This window comes from Melanostigma gelatinosum (assembly GCF_949748355.1).
Source record: "Melanostigma gelatinosum genome assembly, chromosome: 9".
NCBI classification, from domain to species: domain Eukaryota; kingdom Metazoa; phylum Chordata; class Actinopteri; order Perciformes; family Zoarcidae; genus Melanostigma; species Melanostigma gelatinosum.
Window position 1 is genome coordinate 9,925,564 of NC_136642.1, and position 18,848 is coordinate 9,944,411.

Genomic DNA, 18,848 nt, shown 5'->3' on the forward strand with positions numbered 1-18,848 from the left:
CCTGTGCGAGTGTGGGAGGAGGAGGAGGGGGGGGAGGATTATTATGGGATGTCTGCCCCTTTGTGTGTTTGTGAGGATGTTAGCTAAGCTCTGCCTGTGAGGTTGGGGGACGGAGCAACGTGTTCTGGGTCATTGACGGATCTGTTTTTATTTTATTCCGCTGATCATTGATTCAGCCGGGTTTAACGAATGAGCGCTAAATGACAACAACTGCCGCACAAACAGCCTGACTTGTGTTCATTCTTGCACCGAGAGAGAGAGCACACACCTCGACCCGGGACTAAGCTCACACACACTACAGTAAGTTTATAACGTGTGAATGTAGGCTTTCAAAGCTTAAACTTTTCTTCAATGTATTGTTTGAACTCGCCAATGCGAGATTTGAAGCACACACTTTAAATCATGGTGAATGCCACACTTAAGTTCATTCACTCCTGTGTGGACTAATACCTGCAAATCAACAACAGATAAATGTCAAAGCATAGATAATCCAGTTGTCCAACTTATTTTGAGCACGCAGGTGGTTAATATTAGATCAGATGCTGTGTAAATATTAGGACACTGAGGAAGGATTACGTTAGCTACCGACCAATGCCATTTATTTATTTATTTATTTTCCAGCACCCACCCCCCCGGTCCATTCTCCAACAGTCCCACGTCATTTTTCCCTCCTCCCTCGCGGACCGAGGAGCAAGGTTTAGGAGGGATTAATTCGACCAGCAAGACGTACAAATTGAAACGCTGCGGAAATGTCTGGCAGCGAGGATGAGAGGGAAGACTTTGGAGCCGCGGACGAACCCTCACTTCTTCACGGTATGCTCGTTTTTTTTGTATTCCTCTGAAGAAGGTCCATCTCTCCTGAGCTCGCGGAAGCTAATGTTAGCTTAAGCTAGCCTGTCCGTCACTCGCCATTATCGACTAGTTAGCTAACTTCCAGAGGAAGTGTTCATGTGTTTTTATTTCTTAACCCCGCGTATCCCGTAAATCTGCCGTGTGTCTTCTCGAGTGCGGGCGTGAACTGTCAAAGTTTCAGAGCCGGAGAACGGACAAGTTTCAACCTGTTCTGTTGTGGCATTCAGGGTGTGTACGTGCGCGCACTGACACTCGCCATGTTCGTGCCAGTGCGCGTGTCTGTGCTCCTCTCTCCCTCCGGGTCTGCAGCAGAGCTACCATTCCGCGTGTCTTTTTTCTTCTTCTCGCTTTTAACGGACAGCATGTGTCACCCGCAGGTGAGGACGAGCTCGCGGATGCTGTGTCTGACGTAGAGGAGGCACCCAAGACGAAGAAGAAGAAGAAAGCCAAGAAGAGCAGCCGAGAGAGCAGGAGCAGCAAGAGGCAGAGACCCATCAGAGAGGTTAGTTTGACAAACTTTCCGTGTGCATTGTCAACTTGTTGACTCGGGGAACCCCCATCGTATGTGGTTTCTTTGTCATATTTGACCTGGTAAACAAACATGTCGATCTACAACGTGGGGTCACACACTAAAACTATCAACAAGGGACCCCTGTGAGTCATTCGACTCCAGATCAGGACCTCCTCAGATCTACATGGACAAAAAGTGAATTTTCTTTGTAGCTAAATAGTTAGCTAATTCACTCATTTTTCATTTATTTATTCACAGCAGAAAGTGAAGCAAAACAGCTGCGTAAAGGATGCATTAATCATAATTTCTGTGCATGCATGATGTCAATAATTCAAGGAGTCAAAGATCATTTGTTGTCATGATGCAACACTGGGTTAACATTGCAAAAACAAGTGCTTTTTTTGTTGCATCAGGAGTAAATTTAAATGGCGGCAACAAAACAATTCTTTCGGTAAATAATATGGCAATCATCTTAACGTGGCAATTTCAAAGATATTCATTTCAATAAATGTCACGATCTGTCGACGAAGGAGGCAACACACTGGTGATTGAGTCTATAACCCATTGAAGAAAGTATTGCAATATTTATATATATTTACAATATTTCAAACTGGGTATTTGTTATATAGTTTTTTAAATTCTCAAAAGAAGTCTCCCGTTTCTGGGTTTGTCTTATTTCCTCCATCTTATTTTCCTTTGACTGGACTTTAGCCTGGAGACGTCTGGGTTGTGACTAAAATAAGGGAGATAAGCATTTCCTTAAAATCTGGGCTGCAACTAACCATTAGTGCTATTTATGAGTCTGCAGATCATTTTCTCAATTAATGGGTTTGATTCTATAATACCTTTTTAACTAGTGATGAATACTACCTAATATAATGTAGCAGAGCCCAAATATAAAACATTTAAACTGCTTGTTTTGTCTGATAGTACGAAAATCCAGATATTCAGATTACAACGATATGATTGATTTCCTGAAGGGTTTTAATAATTTGCCAATTAGTCGATCAACAGAAAATGAATCCTCAACTATTTTACAATCAATTCAATGTTATGAGACTAAACCTCTCCGGTTCCAGCTTCTCTAATAAGTCACTGACGGCAAAGTGTCGCCACATGGATGACAGCAGACCTGCGTGACTTAACATGCAGACCTCGACATCCCAATAGAGTGGTATATTTATTACTAGAAATCAAATAAAAATTATGAAACTTTCATTTTGAAATGTAGAAATGTGTGTGTGTGTGTGTGTGTGTATATGTGTGTATATATATATATATATATATATATTTAAAAAAAAAAACACCAGTGTCTTTGTGTGATTTGCAGAGTGTCTCTTTGTTTTGCAGGAGTTGCCAGTCAGCTCCCCGGAGCACCTGCTTGGAGTAGAAGCAGCAGAAAGAGATGCAGAAGAGGGAGGTGTGCGGTCGGCGAGTGAAGGCAGTGATTATGCCCCTGGGAAGAAGAAGAAGAAACGTTCCAGCAACGACAAAGATAAGAAGAAAGGAGGCGCGGCAGCAGCGAAGGGAGCCTCATCCAGCTCGAAGAGCAAGCGTAAAGATCCGGAACCAGAAGACGATGACGACGACGACGACGATTGCCAGGTAAAGATTCATTCAGACGCTGCTGCTGAGTGGCTAATTAATGAATTCCATCGGGGTTAACGTGACAAATTAACCTCCCCTCAGCCTAAAAGCTCCACCCAGCTGCTGGAGGCCTGGGGCATGAAAGACATTGACCACGTCTTTACTCAGGAAGACTACAGCTCCCTCACCAACTACAAGGCCTTCAGCCAGTTCGTCAGGTGAGGAGACTCCTTTCACATCAGTATTATTGCCTCTTCCTCGCTATTGAAGGAGCTATGTAGGTAGGTATGGAAATATAAATAATCACTGTACACCTTGTACATTTTATGTCCTTAGGCCTTTAATTGCAGCTAAGAACCCCAAAATTGCTGTGTCCAAGATGATGACGCTAATGATGGCTAAGTGGAGAGAATTCAGCACCAACAACCCTCTTAAGGTATTGAAATCCCGAACAAGTTTGCAGGTCACCATGTTGCTTTTCCCCCTCGTCTGTTTGACAGCAGAGAGCAGCGTTTCTCACTCTGTGCCGTGTCCTCTCATGTAGGGTTCCGCCACTGCCAATGCGGCCCTGGCAGCCGCCAACGTGGCTGCGGCTGTGGAGAACATGGTGGTGCCAGGGACAGATGGAGGACCAGAGACCAGTGCCGCCGCTTCACCCGCTCCCGCTCCTGTCGCAGCTCCGACACCCGCTGCACCCCCAGCAGCCCCGGCACCTCCACTCCGCAAGGCCAAAACCAAAGAGGGGAAAGGTGAAGTACACATTGTTAAGATAACGGTATGATCAAATGTGACGATGAAGGTGGTTTGTTGGTTATGAACCTCCTGATTAAACTTCATCTCTGTGTCTTCTCAGGTCCCAATGCTCGCAAGAAGTCTAAGGCCGCGTCTAAGCCTCCGCTGAAGCCCAAACCTAAGAAGGTGGCTCCACTCAAGATCAAACTAGGCGGCCTCAACAGCAAGAGGAAGCGCTCTTCGGTAAGATACTCTCTCTGTCCACCCGGTCTTTGTATTTGAGAAGTAGACAGTCGTTATTATCAGACGATTGATAATGTGCTTTGATGTAACACGGTATTTCTCTCTGTCCTGATCTCCTCTCCCTCGCCGTTTCTCCGTCAGAGTGATGAAGATGAACCCGATGTCGACAGTGACTTTGACGACGGGAGTTTCTCTGTGTCAGACGGCTCCAACCGCAGCAACCGCCCCAAGAAGAAACCCAAGAGTGCGAAGAAAAAGAAGAAAGGTTGGCAATGAAAATATTCCTTAATTGAGAAGTTGGTTCTATTACCTGTGCATCGGTGCTGGACAGATTCCAGAACAGTCAGCAGACAAATGGAGGAGGTTTTGAAGGCCATTACACCGAATATGTCCAGGTATCAAATGTTCTGTTGGTGTCCTCTCTCAGTGGAAACGGAGGATGGCGACGGCTACGAGACAGACCACCAGGACTACTGTGAGGTGTGCCAGCAGGGAGGAGAGATCATTCTGTGTGACACCTGTCCACGAGCTTATCACATGGTCTGTCTGGACCCTGACATGGAAAAGGCCCCCGAGGGCAAGTGGAGCTGCCCACACTGTGTGAGTATCCACTGGGTTCTATGTTAGAAAAGATTGGGCCCGATTCCTGGAGTAAAACAATGCCACCTGTCTGTCAGGTATTGTTGTGTGGAAGTGTCTTACTGTTGCATTAAGTTGCAGTGACAGGAGGGGGGGGGGTTGGGAAATGGACTTTTAAAATGTTTTTTTTAAATATCTTTTTGTGTTCTCCATTTTTCTTTGTCCTCTGCTGCCCCCCCCTCCCCCTCCCCAACCCTCTTCCTCATGTTCCCATCTATCCTCCTATTTCCCACCACATGTCTCACCCCCCCCCATCCCCCATTTCCTCTTCTTGTCCCTCCCCCCTCCACTGTGGCTCCTCACGCGGGCAATGCACATACACCACCCCACCCCCGGCGCTCTTGAAAATCACCCCACACCCCTCCCTTGTTTCCTTTCACTCCGTTCCGCATACCTTCCCTGCCTGTCTGCCCCCCCCCCGTCCCCCCTCACACAACCTCCCTCTGTCTGCAATTCTGCCACCAGGAGAAGGAGGGGATCCAGTGGGAGGCCAGGGATGAGCTCTCTGAGGCCGAAGGGGAGGATGAAGAAGACCGGAGGGACGAAGGGGTGGAGGAGGAAGACGACCATCACATCGAATTCTGCCGGGTGTGCAAGGACGGAGGGGAGCTGCTTTGCTGTGACACCTGCCCCTCCTCCTACCACATCCACTGCCTCAACCCTCCTCTCCCTGAAATTCCCAATGGAGAATGGATCTGCCCCCGCTGCAAGGTGAGCACCGTGCACTGGCGCGTGCGAGTCAGTGTGCGTGTGCGCCCACGTAGGAGTGTATGCGGATGTAGATTCCATCTTGTGCCCGCCTACAGTATTTTAGTTCAACCAAAGCAGCTTTCATTTTGCTGATATCACTCCTGTTATTTTTCAAAACCAGAATTTCTGATCAGTGCTTCTGTTCATTGACGAGCATCATAAATGATTTCCCCCCCCCCCTTTCCTACTCCCTAACAGTGTCCACACATGAAGGGCAAAGTCCAGAAGGTAATAACATGGAAGTGGGGGGATCCGCCGGCCGCCACGCCCGTCCCTCGTCCTGCTGATCTCCCTGCCAATGCTTCTGATCCCCCGCCGCTGGCAGGCCGCAGGGAGAGGGAGTTCTTTGTCAAATGGTGCAACATGTCTTACTGGCACTGCTCCTGGGTGCTGGAGCTACAGGTAGCACACTCTCTGAAAACTGTATCCACTTGTAGTTGACAATGTGTATTTTTCTCCGCACGCACAAGACGAGACGAACGCAAACCCAACGCTCCCCTTTCTCTGCCTCCCTGTCGTCCAGTTGGAGCTGAACTGCCAGGTGATGTTCCGCAACTACCAGAGGAAGACCGACATGGACGAACCGCCGCCTGTGGATTTTGGAGGTGAGGGTGATGTAAACAAAAGCACCAAGAGGAAGAACAAGGATCCTCTCTTTATCCACATGGAGGAGGAGTTTTACCGCTATGGAGTCAAGATGGAGTGGCTGATGATCTACCGTATCCTCAACCACACGTAAGACACCTAAATAATCTCATGAAATACAGATTTCACCTATAAAAAGAAGTACAGTGAATGTAGTGGACGGTGTGGAGCCATCAGACAGAGTTTCAGTCATACACACCTGGAGAGCAAACAGTAATAGTACTTTATCATAACTCCATCTTTCTTGTGTGTTTCCTCTTTTCACGTCAGTGTTGATAAAAAGAACGTCAATCATTACTTGATCAAATGGAGAGATCTGGCCTATGACCAGGCAACCTGGGAGAGCGAAGACATGGACATCCCAGAGTTCGACACCTACAAACAGACATACTGGAACCACAGGTATACAGAGGCTTACAACATGTTGGATGATTCTTCTCGACGCGAATGCAGTTGAAAATATGTTTTTTGTAACCTCTGTGATTCTCCTTTAAGAGAGTTGATGATGGGTGATGAGGGCAGACCTGTTAAGAAGCTGAAGAAGACGGTCAAAATCAAGAAGGCAGAGCGTCCACCGGTTAATCCAGTTATAGATGTAAGTATTATGAAACCGTGAAGCAAAGAAACTCCAAACACAGCGTTGGTTATTGTGAAACTGATCCTGCCATATGGAATCTTTTCATTCGACTAATGAATTATTAATCATAAAATGAAGCGTCACTGTCGAGGGTATTCCCTCGGCAGAAGAAAATTAGCTTGAATCAGGACAGATGTGGATTTGATATTTATTATTTGTTCCTTCCAGCCCACCATCAAGTTTGATCGGCAGCCTGACTACCTGGACAGCACCGGAGGCACCCTGCACCCCTACCAGCTGGAGGGGCTCAACTGGCTGAGGTTTTCTTGGGCTCAGGCCACAGACACGATCCTGGCCGATGAGATGGGTTTAGGAAAGACCGTACAGACTGCTGTCTTCCTCTACTCATTGTACAAGGAGGTGAGAACTGTGTATATCATTGTATTGCAAGCACTTTTTGTGTCTTCCTGTTCTGATGCTATTTCCAGCGTCTGAACTGGCTGCGTCCAGTCTACCCTCCCCTGTCAATCAATGTTAGTGGGAGGGGTTTCAGACACGTGACACACAGTAACTCTGTCCATTAAAGGGGGTAAGCTCTAAGTAAGGAACTCTATCCTAAAGGCAGGGCAAGACAAATATAGTTGTTCACATATCTTGTTGTTTAGCGGATAAACTGTGGCCGTGTTCAGTGTGCGTAAATGAGACGCAAACTGTAAAGCGCTTTATTAATTCAGCCATTTAATAATGAGTCTATTCTTCACATGTAAACGTTGACCTTGTCTTCCTGGTACAGGGTCACTCCAAAGGTCCCTTCCTGGTTAGTGCTCCCCTGTCCACCATCATCAACTGGGAGAGAGAGTTTGAGATGTGGGCCCCTGACATGTACGTGGTGACCTACGTAGGGGACAAAGACAGCAGGGCGGTCATCCGGGAGAACGAGTTCTCCTTCGAGGGAAACGCCATCCGAGGCGGGAAAAAAGCATCCAAGATGAAGGTACGGAAGAAAGTAGAAACGTGATGAAAATATTAGATATCTTTGATCTGAAATATTGATGAAGTAGTGTAGCCGGTCTGAATTGGTGCCCTGCATGCTAGCACTTGATGTGCGATTATAGTATCAAAAGGTACACTGCTAGGAATTTACATTACAAAAAATGCTGCCAAATTATACAAATGTGTGCCACAGTTTTAGCTTGTGGGGCTGATCGCGGTGAAGGAATTTCCCTTGTGGTAATTATGGCTCAACAGCGCAATAAGCAGTTTTATTGCCTTTTTCGGGGGGTTTGTTAGGCTACTATTAGTTATATTGGGTCGCTTTTTTACAAAGACAAATGATTTAAAAACGAATTAAATTGCCCACTTCATTGTTAATGCAGAACACAGAAGGCCAAACAGGCGCAGCGATTTTTTCAGCTGTGCCGCTTTGGTTGTGTCTGGTTGCTTTGACACAGATTATCTGCAGAAGTAAACATGTCGGCACAAAGTAAAGTACTTGTTCCGGTTGAAGTGAAGGCAGAAGTACGGAGGGAGAGAGCGCAGGCACATTCATTTCTCCGCCACTCCACTTGTAGCTTACATTGTGATTGGACGGCTGCGTATAAAATGACAGTGTTTCACCCACAGTTGAACATGTTTCAACTCTCTGCGACCATGAATACAACCAAAACGTTCAGCGCAGAATAGACTGCCGGCGCCTCTTGGTGCTGCTAGCGGTTGTAGCAGAGTGTAAATATGCGGCGCACCCTTTGCAAAAAACTGGAGAAAAAAAATCTGTGCTTTACAGAAAGATTCAACGGTCAAGTTCCACGTCCTGCTGACATCCTATGAGTTGATCACCATTGACCAGGCTGTGCTGGGCTCCATTGAATGGGCCTGTCTGGTGGTGGACGAGGCTCACAGGCTCAAAAACAACCAGTCCAAGGTAATAGAGCGAGTACTTAAAGTATTTATCCTGCGTTTAAGATGTAATTCTGATTATTTATTGTTTGCTCAATGCTTAATATATAATAGTTTTTCTTTCTCCCTGCCTCTTGTTAGTTCTTCCGGATTTTGAACAACTATCCGCTACAACACAAGCTGCTGCTTACTGGCACTCCTCTCCAGAACAACCTGGAGGAGCTCTTCCACTTGCTGAACTTTCTGACGCCAGTGAGATTCAAGTAAGTAGCCTCACATGTGGCCACAGCAGACACGAGGAGGACACCCCCCCCCCCCCCCCCCATCCCATATTAATGTATTTTTATTCTCTTTCTCTCTCTGCAGCAACCTGGAAGGGTTCCTGGAGGAGTTTGCAGACATTGCCAAAGAGGACCAGATCAAGAAGCTCCATGACATGCTGGGACCACACATGCTCAGGAGGCTGAAGGCCGATGTTTTCAAAGACATGCCTTCAAAAACTGAGCTCATTGTTCGAGTGGAGCTGAGCCCCATGCAGAAGTACGTTCTAGAAAGATCTGTAGCGTTATACTTTAACAGTATACACCCATTCAAATTAAACCAGTCTGCATGTTGAAGAATATTGATTGGCATTTTTCTATCATCACTACTTTCTAGTTCGTGTGAATAATATATTTTCCTTTGTCTAATCTCTGAATTCTGTTTTCTCATTATCTTTGTCAACCTTTTGTCTTTGTTGTAAAAAAAAAAAAAGGAAATACTACAAGTTCATCCTAACGCGTAACTTTGATGCCCTGAACACTCGTGGAGGAGGAAACCAAGTGTCTCTGCTCAACGTGGTGATGGACCTGAAGAAGTGCTGCAATCACCCCTACCTCTTTCCTACAGCTGCCATGGTACGACGTTCAAGTTGTCTAGGAACAAACGGTTTCTTTTGGGGGTGATCCATGTCTTAAGTATTGGAACATGTTTACTGCTCTCAGTTTATTGAAATGTATTTCTCTGACCCTAGGAGGCACCGAAACTTCCAAATGGCATGTATGAGGGCAATGCTCTGACCAAGTCTTCAGGAAAACTGACGCTGCTCCAGAAGATGATGAGGAAGCTGAAAAACGGAGGCCACAGGGTTTTGGTCTTCTCCCAGATGACTAAAATGCTGGACCTGCTGGAGGACTTCCTGGAGAACGAGGGATACAAATATGAGAGAATCGATGGAGGAGTCACCGGCAGCTTGAGACAGGAGGCCATCGACCGCTATAATGGTGCATGCACCATTTGTATTACCTAAAAACAGCTGCTCTGGTCTGCTATCAGTGTTCTAACCTTCTTTCTTTTTCTGTCGTTCCTTCCAACAGCTCCCGGTGCTCCCCAGTTTGCGTTCCTCCTCTCTACCCGAGCTGGTGGTTTGGGCATCAATCTGGCTTCTGCCGACACCGTCGTCATCTACGACTCTGACTGGAACCCCCACAATGACATCCAGGTATGCAAACCCCGATTGTAACCTCACAGCCACGTCAGGATGTTTGTTTGTTCGGATGATAGGTGATCAAGCTCTTTGCTTCATGTGCTTCGTAGGCGTTCAGCAGAGCTCACCGTATTGGCCAGAACAGGAAAGTGATGATTTATCGCTTCGTTACCAAAGCCTCTGTGGAGGAGAGGATCACGCAGGTCTGTGAAAAGGAACACAACTGGATCAAAATTGCGTCGTCGGGGTTCTGTTAACACCTGCTCACCACTTGTTTGTCCTCCACCAGGTGGCAAAGAAGAAGATGATGCTCACTCACCTGGTGGTGCGACCCGGTCTCGGCTCCAAGACGGGCTCCATGTCCAAGCAGGAGCTCGACGACATCCTCAAGTTTGGAACTGAAGAGTTGTTTAAGGATGAACTTGGAGAGGGTGAGTGAACTTTAACCCACTGACAGATTTGGTGGTAAATGTAGTTTCTGCTTTCTTACCCTTTTTGTTTGAATCATCCTGCTTCCAGGAGACAACAAGGAGGACGACAGCAGTGTGATCCACTACGATGACCACGCAGTCGACGGTTTGCTAAACAGGAACCGGGATGTTCCAGATGAGACTGAGCTCCAGAGCATGAACGAATACCTCAGCTCCTTTAAAGTGGCCCAGTATGTGGTCAAAGATGAAGAGGAGGAGGTACTTTTTGACAGCTAGGAAGAGGATGTCACCAGTTCCTAAAAATGTCTTGAATTATAGGTCTTCACTATAGAAATACACTTGCATTTGAGTCTTTTTCGATCAATATTAATTACTTTTTTCTCTCTGTGAGGAGGAGGAAGTGGAAAGAGAGGTGATCAAGCAGGAGGAAAGTGTTGATCCTGACTACTGGGAGAAGCTGCTGCGTCACCACTACGAGCAGCAGCAAGAAGACCTCGCTCGTAATTTAGGCAAAGGCAAAAGAACTCGAAAGCCAGTCAACTACAATGACGGCTCCCAGGAGGACCGAGGAATAAGACAGGGTACTGACCAATATATAACTCGCTCTCTTCCTGCGTGTGTGTGCTGCTGGTGGTGTTGTTGGTGTAACGTGGTCGGAGATGAGTGAGTGCATGGCATGAAGTCTTATGTTAGTGTTAGATTTGGTATAGAAACATGTTGGTTGTGTGTTATTTAGAAATTGATCCTGCAGTCTTTCACTTTGGTCCACTTAACACAGATGTATTTTATTAAACTAAATACTGGATTACAAGGACAGCAGGGGACTTATGAATAGTTTAAATACTAAAATACAACAAACTCATGAAAAGACATTTAGTAAATAATGTATTTATAGAAACTGAGCAGCAGTAGCTCCGCCTCCTGGCTGGTTGACGGTAACTGAATGGGGCTCCTCGAGGAGTTTAGACGTTCTTTATCTTTTGGTCCTGTTTCTCTTTCGTCCCTCTTCAACATTCCCGTCTGTGCTCCCTTTAGACTGGCAGGAGGATCAGTCGGACAACCAGTCTGATTACTCGGTGGCCTCGGAGGAGGGCGACGAGGACTTTGATGAACGGGCTGAAGGTAAGGCTCAGTGTTTCGATCACGGCTGCTACGAGGTGTGTGTGTGTGTGCTTTTAAACCACCACTGTTAACTACTTATGTGAAGATACAGATGTTCCACTTAAGTTGTTTGAGGTCAGTCATTAAGATGTATTTGCTGGCGACATGGAGGTAGCCCTTCCTGTTTGAGCCCCAGTTCTTTCTCCCACTAACATCCTTCAAACCACCTCTACAGATGTTCATTCAGATTCAGACGACAGCTATAATTTCCTCATTGACAACCTCTACAACAACTCACAAAGCGCCACTTGCTGCTGCATCGTCTGCATTGAGCGTAGAGAGGCAAGAAAAGACAGAAAAGAGAAGGAAAAACAGGGAAAGATAATTATAACCAACGGCCAGCTGAAATGTCTACCTGCACTTTAAAGAGCTTGTTGTTCACATTAACTGTTAATTAAGTTGTCTTAAAAGGCACTTAACAGCGTTTGTTTAAAAAAGGCACTGTCAGTATTTCAGATGAAGTTGTTCCTTTGTATTTATTCAATTTCTTCAAGTTGATTTATTTTATTTTGACCATTAATCTAAGCACAGAAAGATGTACATGTTTTCAGTTGATTGTATTTATGTGTTCTTTAATTATGGCTCTGTTAAATCATTCAATTGCATTAAATGAAGTATACCACCACAACATGCTCTCAGTTGTAAATGTTCTGAAGCGTTAACTGTTGAAGTGCTGAGAGATGAGGAGAAACGGCATCAGCAGGATCACAGTGAGTCGTGATGAGCCGTAAGTGGAGCATCTTCACAGAGCAACTTTAGGACATTAAGAACGCACACGATGATACTTCAAAATGTCCGATTTTCATGATCTCAGTGAAACGTCATTGACTGGAATATCTACTCAACTACTTTGTGTCTTGTCGCTTTAGCAAATGCCCGCAGACCAAGCCGCAAAGGGCTGCGGAACGACCGGGACAAACCTCTGCCGCCGCTGTTGGCCAGAGTGGGCGGGAACATCGAGGTGAGTTCCCGCAGATGTTGAAAAATCAGCACAAAAAGAAAAACAATAAAAAAATCCTTTTAAAGTGACTTTACATTTGTAAACTTCCGGACCTCTTTGTTACCCGTCAGGTTTTGGGCTTCAATGCACGGCAGAGGAAGGCTTTCCTAAATGCAGTGATGCGTTATGGGATGCCTCCCCAGGATGCTTTCACCAACCAGTGGCTCGTCAGGGACCTCCGGGGGAAGTCTGAGAAAGAGTTCAAGTCAGTCTCATGATGTTTTCCTACTTGTATATGGTTGACTATCAAACCTCTCTACTTTCATTTAATCTGTAAAGTTAGCATCAAACGCCGGGTCAGATTTGTGAGTTCATGATTTAATTCAAAATGTTTCCTGTTTTATTTGGGTTAACGTTCTCGTGGGACTGATGTTTAGACCACTTTGAAGAAGTGTGGCTGTTTAAAGATTAATAGAAAAATGTCCGCATAGTACAGAAACAATATTACTGGCAATAAAATGGAAACCTTTCCAACAATACGCAGCCGTAGTGTTACAGCTTACTTGGCTGGGTTGTTTGCATTCGAAGCCTCTTAAAGCTTTTAGCAGTGATGAATCTGCTACATGTGTAATTTTGTTTAATTGTCAATGTGTTTTCTTGGTGCATTTCTGTGAAATGTGCATCTCGTGGAGATTTTGATAACTTCCAAATGTATTCACCGTGGTATCCGTCCACCTTCTTCTTCTTCGTCTTCTTCACCAATGTTCTCAGGGCCTATGTGTCTTTGTTCATGCGTCACCTTTGTGAGCCGGGTGCAGACGGAGCCGAGACCTTTGCAGACGGCGTCCCGCGTGAGGGTCTGTCAAGGCAACATGTGCTGACCCGCATTGGTGTGATGTCACTTATAAGGAAAAAGGTATGGTTTACCCGTTGGAAAAGAAACACTAGTACAAAATACGTTTTGACAATTTAAGCATTCAAACACTGATTGAGTGATGGGCTGACGGACTCACGTGTTGGTGAACAGGTGCAGGAGTTTGAGCATGTGAACGGTCAGTGGTCGATGCCCTGGATGGCCGAGCTGGAGGAGAACAAGAGGGCTGCAGCTTTGGCTGCAGGTGAAGATCTAAAGACTCCTTCTACCGGGACGCCTGCAGACACACAGCCCAACACTCCTGTCCCAGGTACGCACACACACACACACACACACACACACCCTGTCCCTGATGATTTACAATATAGAAACGATCACTGCAGACAGGTTATTTCATTTCGGCGACTGACATCGTGATGAGAACATTGCATTAAATGTGTGTTGTAACATTGTTCTTATGGGCATCGTTTGATAGGTGACATGCATTTCCATTTCCTCTCAGCCCTAACCTCAGCACCACATGCTTTACTTCAACTTTTACTTGAGACTCTCAAACTAGTCTCTAAACGCTTCGCTCAACCCACGTACGCCCCTAAGCATGTAGATACAGGGCTGTGAATGGCCGGTCTGAGTCCAGGACATGTTAGGGGCGTAGGTTTGTTAGCAGACGCTCGCGCCGTCGTTCTTGCCCCCAGACATTCGGTAGATCTCTGATTGTCTGTCTGGTATCACAAGACTACTTTTACCCGGACCGGAACTTAGTGTGAATTCTAACTTCACATTTAAATCCAAGCCATGACCCGAGAAGTTGTGTTGCAATAAAAGATATGTTATAATTTAGTCTTCATCAAGGTTCTCTTGACCATCGGCTTATTTTCTGACACCCTCTTCTGGATAAAACAAGTAACAACTGGAAACATGACACGCTTCTTCACTCATTCAGCTATTAAGCTGAAGAAAATGTAATTTGTTTTTAGTGACCGCTACAACAGAAACAGGATCAGATGCACTCTTTGCATGTCCGTGGTTGACCTGTGTTTTGTGTTTCTTGGCAGAAGATTTGTCTAAACCAGACGACGAGGAAGACACGAAGAAGAAGGGCGACGATGGCAAAGGAGCCAAAAAGACCGATGATCCAGAAGTAAATTCTGCTTTTACATCCACATCATGCATTTATGTTTTCAGTACAGTCTAATAAGTTATGTGCAGCAACGTTATACTTGAATTTGCCGATTTTTGTCTAATTTGAAACTGACGAGATGGATGCCTCTCTCTCTATTTACAAACCAAGTCTACCTACGGGTACAAATAAAAGTAACCTGAACCTAACCTGACTACCTCTCCCCTAGATTATCGAAATCCCAGATGAGTCTGAAAAATCCCCCGTCCTCGAAAAGAAAGAAGAAGTGGTCGACTCTGCTGTAGTTAAGGAGGAGAAAGAGAAGGAGACAGGAAAAGGAGACGATGAAGGCAACGACAAGGAGGCGGAGGATACAAGCAAGGAGGAGAAGGACAAGACTTCGGAGAAGGAGACTCCCGCTGAGGTCAAGGGAGAAGCTTTGGAGAGCAAGATGGATTCAGAGGAGGACAAGTCGAAAGGTGAGGCAACTGTTTTCCATCGTGTCTCGTTTCCTTATTTCCCTTTCCTACCTTTCTAACCGTGCTTCTCTTGTTTCAGCTGAGGAAGGAAAAGATGAGAAGATGGACACCAGTTCGCCTCCAGAGGAGAAGAAAGGTACCGTACAGAATAAAACACACGCATACACTGCAAGTACATTAAATTATACAGTTTGTTAAATGATGTAGACATCCTCAAAGTATCTTAAAGGGAAAGCTAAATGTACATTTCAACAATCACATTGGTATCACAACTTAATTTCACTCATTTAGCTTTAAACTGTGGCGCTCGCTGACGTGTTTCTGTTGTTTTCTCACAGAGCAAAAAGAGGAGGACGCTGTAAAAACAGACGAGTCTGGCAAACTGCAGAACGGAGAGAACGCCAAAGAAGGAGCAACAGCTGCACCGGTGGTTAACGTCAGCGAAGAGAAGAAGAAAGCCACCAAGCAGAGGTTCATGTTCAACATCGCTGACGGAGGATTCACAGGTGGACTTACACACACACACACACACTTTTTCTGTCTCTTTGTTCTCTCTTTAGTTTGTCTTTTAACTTTTCTGCCCTCCTTCTCAGAGCTTCACTCTCTGTGGCAGAACGAAGAGCGGGCGGCCACCGTCACCAAGAAGACCTTTGAGATTTGGCACCGTCGTCATGACTACTGGCTGCTGGCTGGAATCATACAGTATCTTTTTCAAATGAACAATTCATTGTTAAAGTCGCACAGTGTGTGTGTGTGCGTGTGTGTGTGATCGTGTGATCGCTGTCTTCTGAAAACCTGAAACGTCACACAGTGGAAATTTAAGATATGTTCTTTTGAGCATTATTTAGTGCTGACTCATCTTATACATGTTATGTAAGTATTCATAACATAACTAACATGGAAGTGTGTACTTTTGTAAACATTTGCAGAAACTTGAAGCTGCCAGTACGAAGCACACCAACGGCATGCTGCATTCTGAGGCCCTAGTTTTGTCTTTTATGGTTTTCTGTTATGAGATCGAGGTGTTTGTGTGAATTCAGAATTATTTAGGGGTCTATCGGTCCATTCAAAGGATACCAGAGCAAGTAATCAGGCCACGTTGTGCAGTGAGGGACCGTCTCAAAAGAAGAGACGTTAACTGAAGGTTTACATGAACAGCGCCACTTAATGATGCCCCAATGTGTAAAGTTGTCCATGCAAGATGATAAAGGATTTATTGTCCTCAAAACGTCTATGAGAAAAGAAATTGCCGTATAATATTATGACTCTCACAGGACAGTAATGTTGTTGCACTTGACCGCGGCGTCTCTCAGACACGGCTACGCTCGGTGGCAGGACGTGCAGAACGACGTGAGGTTTGCCATCCTCAATGAGCCCTTTAAGGGGGAGATGAGCAGAGGAAACTTCCTGGAGATCAAGAACAAGTTCCTGGCCCGCAGGTTCAAGGTAAACTGAGCACGCTCACTCGTATCACATGTTTCACTTCCGTCTGTTTTCTGTTACATCTCACTGGGCTTGTTGTCTTTCTTTGTTCCCTGTGTAGTTACTGGAGCAGGCGTTGGTGATCGAGGAGCAGTTGCGCCGGGCGGCTTACTTAAACATGACTGAGGACCCAGCCCACCCCTCCATGGCCCTCAACACTCGCTTCAGTGAGGTGGAGTGCCTCGCAGAGTCCCACCAGCACCTCAGCAAGGAGTCCATGTCTGGAAACAAACCGGCCAACGCAGTTCTGCATAAAGGTAAAACATTCAAAGTAAATCATCTCACAATATTATTCCTTTAGCTTGAATCACAAGACTCTATTGAGTGTAAGGAGACAGGTTTTTCACAGTAAGAAGCTTCTGAACAAGAGGAGTTTGTGTGTGAGAGAGAATTAAGTGTCGGCCAACATCGTGGTGGCATCAGAAGATATTATGTAAACACAAATATTTACATCATTTTTTGAGAAGAGGTCTGGAAAAATGACTTAAAACATTTATTGATTAATAACTCCTCGACAAATATAAAACCAACAGCATCGAAGGAGAGATGTTTGGCTGTAGTGAGTGTAAGAACAATGACAACGTGTTAGAAGTTGTATGATTTACAACTTTCTGCACCTCTGTTGTTAGCCTGCTAGCCACATTAGCTCCCACGGTTGTGTAAAGCCCTATCCATGCTATTTTATTTAGTACATTTTGCGAGCTTAATGCTAAAACATGATTGTTCTGAATCCTTGAATTTCACCGGACACAAAAGAATCCATTTCATTTACCGTGTTGGCGCTCAGAGCTCATATGCGTGTTGTATTTACAGTTCTCAAACAACTCGAGGAACTGCTGAGCGACATGAAGGCCGACGTTACTCGTCTCCCGGCCACCATCGCCAGGATACCCCCCGTCGCCGTGCGGCTGCAAATGTCCGAGAGGAACATCCTCAGCCGGCTGGCCAGCCGGGGCCCCGACGTCACCGCTCAGAACCAGACCTTGCAGCAGATGCAGGTGCCGCGCTGACCAATCACAACCTCGCTCATTTCCCTCTCACTGACTCAGGCTAGTCGCCCTCACCTCACCGCCATGTAGCAGACGTCCTCCCTCTCAAACCGCCATGTACAGCACAGCCAGGTTAGTCGTCCTCCTTCTGCACCCACAACCCATTTCTGGACTCAGAGGAGCATCAGCTATGCTGCTGGACTTTTGATTTGAGAAGACTGGAACTGCAGATGCAAGATGGTTGCGAATGGAAACAAGTCTTTCTGCTCCACTGGGCTTCAGATGCAACGCCCGTAAAAACCTGAGCACTGTCGTCGTGACTGGACTGTGGGCAGCTCCACCGACCGGTCCTGTTCTGTCTTTACAACAGGGTCAAACACGTGTATGTAACTGTATGTAACATGAAGAAGCTAGACGGGAGAAAAAGCAGCATGCTCAGAGTATACAGGTGCTTTGTAGTCATTTTTGGATGATTGAAGAAGTCAAGGGATTTTATCGTGCCCAATTTCGCCTTTAGAAAATTGTGATTTCTTTTTAAGTCATTCAACTTTAACGTCTTCACCTGTGTGCGTGTAGAGAGAGAGTGTGTGTGTGTGTTTCCTGTGTGTATGTATGTATGTATAAAACAGGGCATAATAATGTGCGCCTCTACTGCAGAATGCCCCCGACGCTGAGAGACTGTTACTGTCATTTTTCTATCAGTCACTCAGTTTCGGTTACCTCTTCCCGTGTCCTTAACCTCCATCCAAAACCTCCACCCCTCTCGTCAGGTGACCCAATCCAGGATCAGCTCTCTGTGCTCAAGCCCCAACCAGCACCTCGACATTCCTAACTGCACCACAGATTTGCTCCCTGGAAACTCCCGAAATATGGGCATGCAATAGCTGCACAGCTTTTAGGTACATGGGATGGTTTTGAGAACGATTAATTTAATTTCTTACTGTATATTGTTCTGTTCTGTTTTACATCATTGAATATTATTATGGTAACCACCTTGTTTCTATCATTGACGTTTGTTTTTATGAACTACAATAAAAAGTCAACCGTTTTTCAAGGTTTTTGTCCTTTTTGAAGGAATTGCCATGAAAAGTGGTCCACGCCTTCATGTTGTGTAATCATCGGTTCAAAATCTCTATTTGTTCAAACACTTTACGACACAATAACGGCAAAGCTAACTTATAGCCAATCATCTGCAGCTGCATTTTGTCTTCCGTGAAAATTAGCAAATGATGGCATGCTAACATGCTAAACTAAAACCTAACATCAGCGTAGCAGTCATTGTGAGCAAGTTAATATTTTGCCGTTGGCTATAAAAGCACCACTGTGCCATAGTACAGCCTCACAGAGCCGCCAGCAAGGCTGCAGACTTCTGTCACAGTAAAGTAGGTGACGAATTAAACAGGAAAGTTTCTCAACAAGCTGCCTTGAGCTGAGCTCGCAGATGAACATCATTCTGCCAAAAGATATTCTCTCAT

The 18,848-nt window shown here is 45.6% G+C and overlaps 1 protein-coding gene across 2 annotated transcripts; it reads left to right on the forward strand.

Moving 5' to 3' along the window:
• Positions 1–677: 677 nt before the first annotated feature.
• Positions 678–18,421, forward strand: chd4b (chromodomain helicase DNA binding protein 4b). Of its 2 annotated transcripts, none has more exons than XM_079275457.1 (39): positions 678–813; positions 1,230–1,354; positions 2,714–2,968; positions 3,053–3,168; positions 3,287–3,386; positions 3,495–3,699; positions 3,804–3,925; positions 4,067–4,190; positions 4,353–4,525; positions 5,030–5,275; positions 5,513–5,716; positions 5,838–6,049; positions 6,230–6,361; positions 6,455–6,554; positions 6,765–6,956; positions 7,330–7,530; positions 8,320–8,457; positions 8,574–8,695; positions 8,799–8,972; positions 9,187–9,328; positions 9,445–9,694; positions 9,788–9,912; positions 10,008–10,100; positions 10,187–10,328; positions 10,417–10,586; positions 10,720–10,909; positions 11,364–11,450; positions 12,359–12,450; positions 12,561–12,694; positions 13,201–13,345; positions 13,457–13,613; positions 14,359–14,444; positions 14,653–14,902; positions 14,982–15,038; positions 15,241–15,408; positions 15,496–15,604; positions 16,216–16,348; positions 16,446–16,641; positions 17,198–18,421. In XM_079275457.1, exons 1-39 carry the CDS (start codon positions 750–752, stop codon positions 17,392–17,394), a joined length of 5,928 nt encoding a protein of 1,975 aa, XP_079131583.1. In that variant the 5' UTR covers positions 678–749; the 3' UTR covers positions 17,395–18,421. The 2 variants fall into 2 exon arrangements, with proteins under 2 accessions (XP_079131583.1, XP_079131584.1); XM_079275458.1 differs by having other exon boundaries at positions 10,723–10,909.
• The last annotated feature ends 427 nt before the right edge of the window (positions 18,422–18,848 follow it).

Bases quoted from the DNA above. Each gene is read 5' to 3' on its own strand.
- chd4b (XM_079275457.1), top strand. From the start codon at position 750: ATGTCTGGCAGCGAGGATGAGAGGGAAGACTTTGGAGCCGCGGACGAA. The intron at 4,191-4,352 runs GTTGGCAATGAA...GTCCTCTCTCAG, and splicing joins TGCGAAGAAAAAGAAGAAAG to TGGAAACGGAGGATGGCGAC. The intron at 12,451-12,560 runs GTGAGTTCCCGC...GTTACCCGTCAG, and splicing joins GAGTGGGCGGGAACATCGAG to GTTTTGGGCTTCAATGCACG.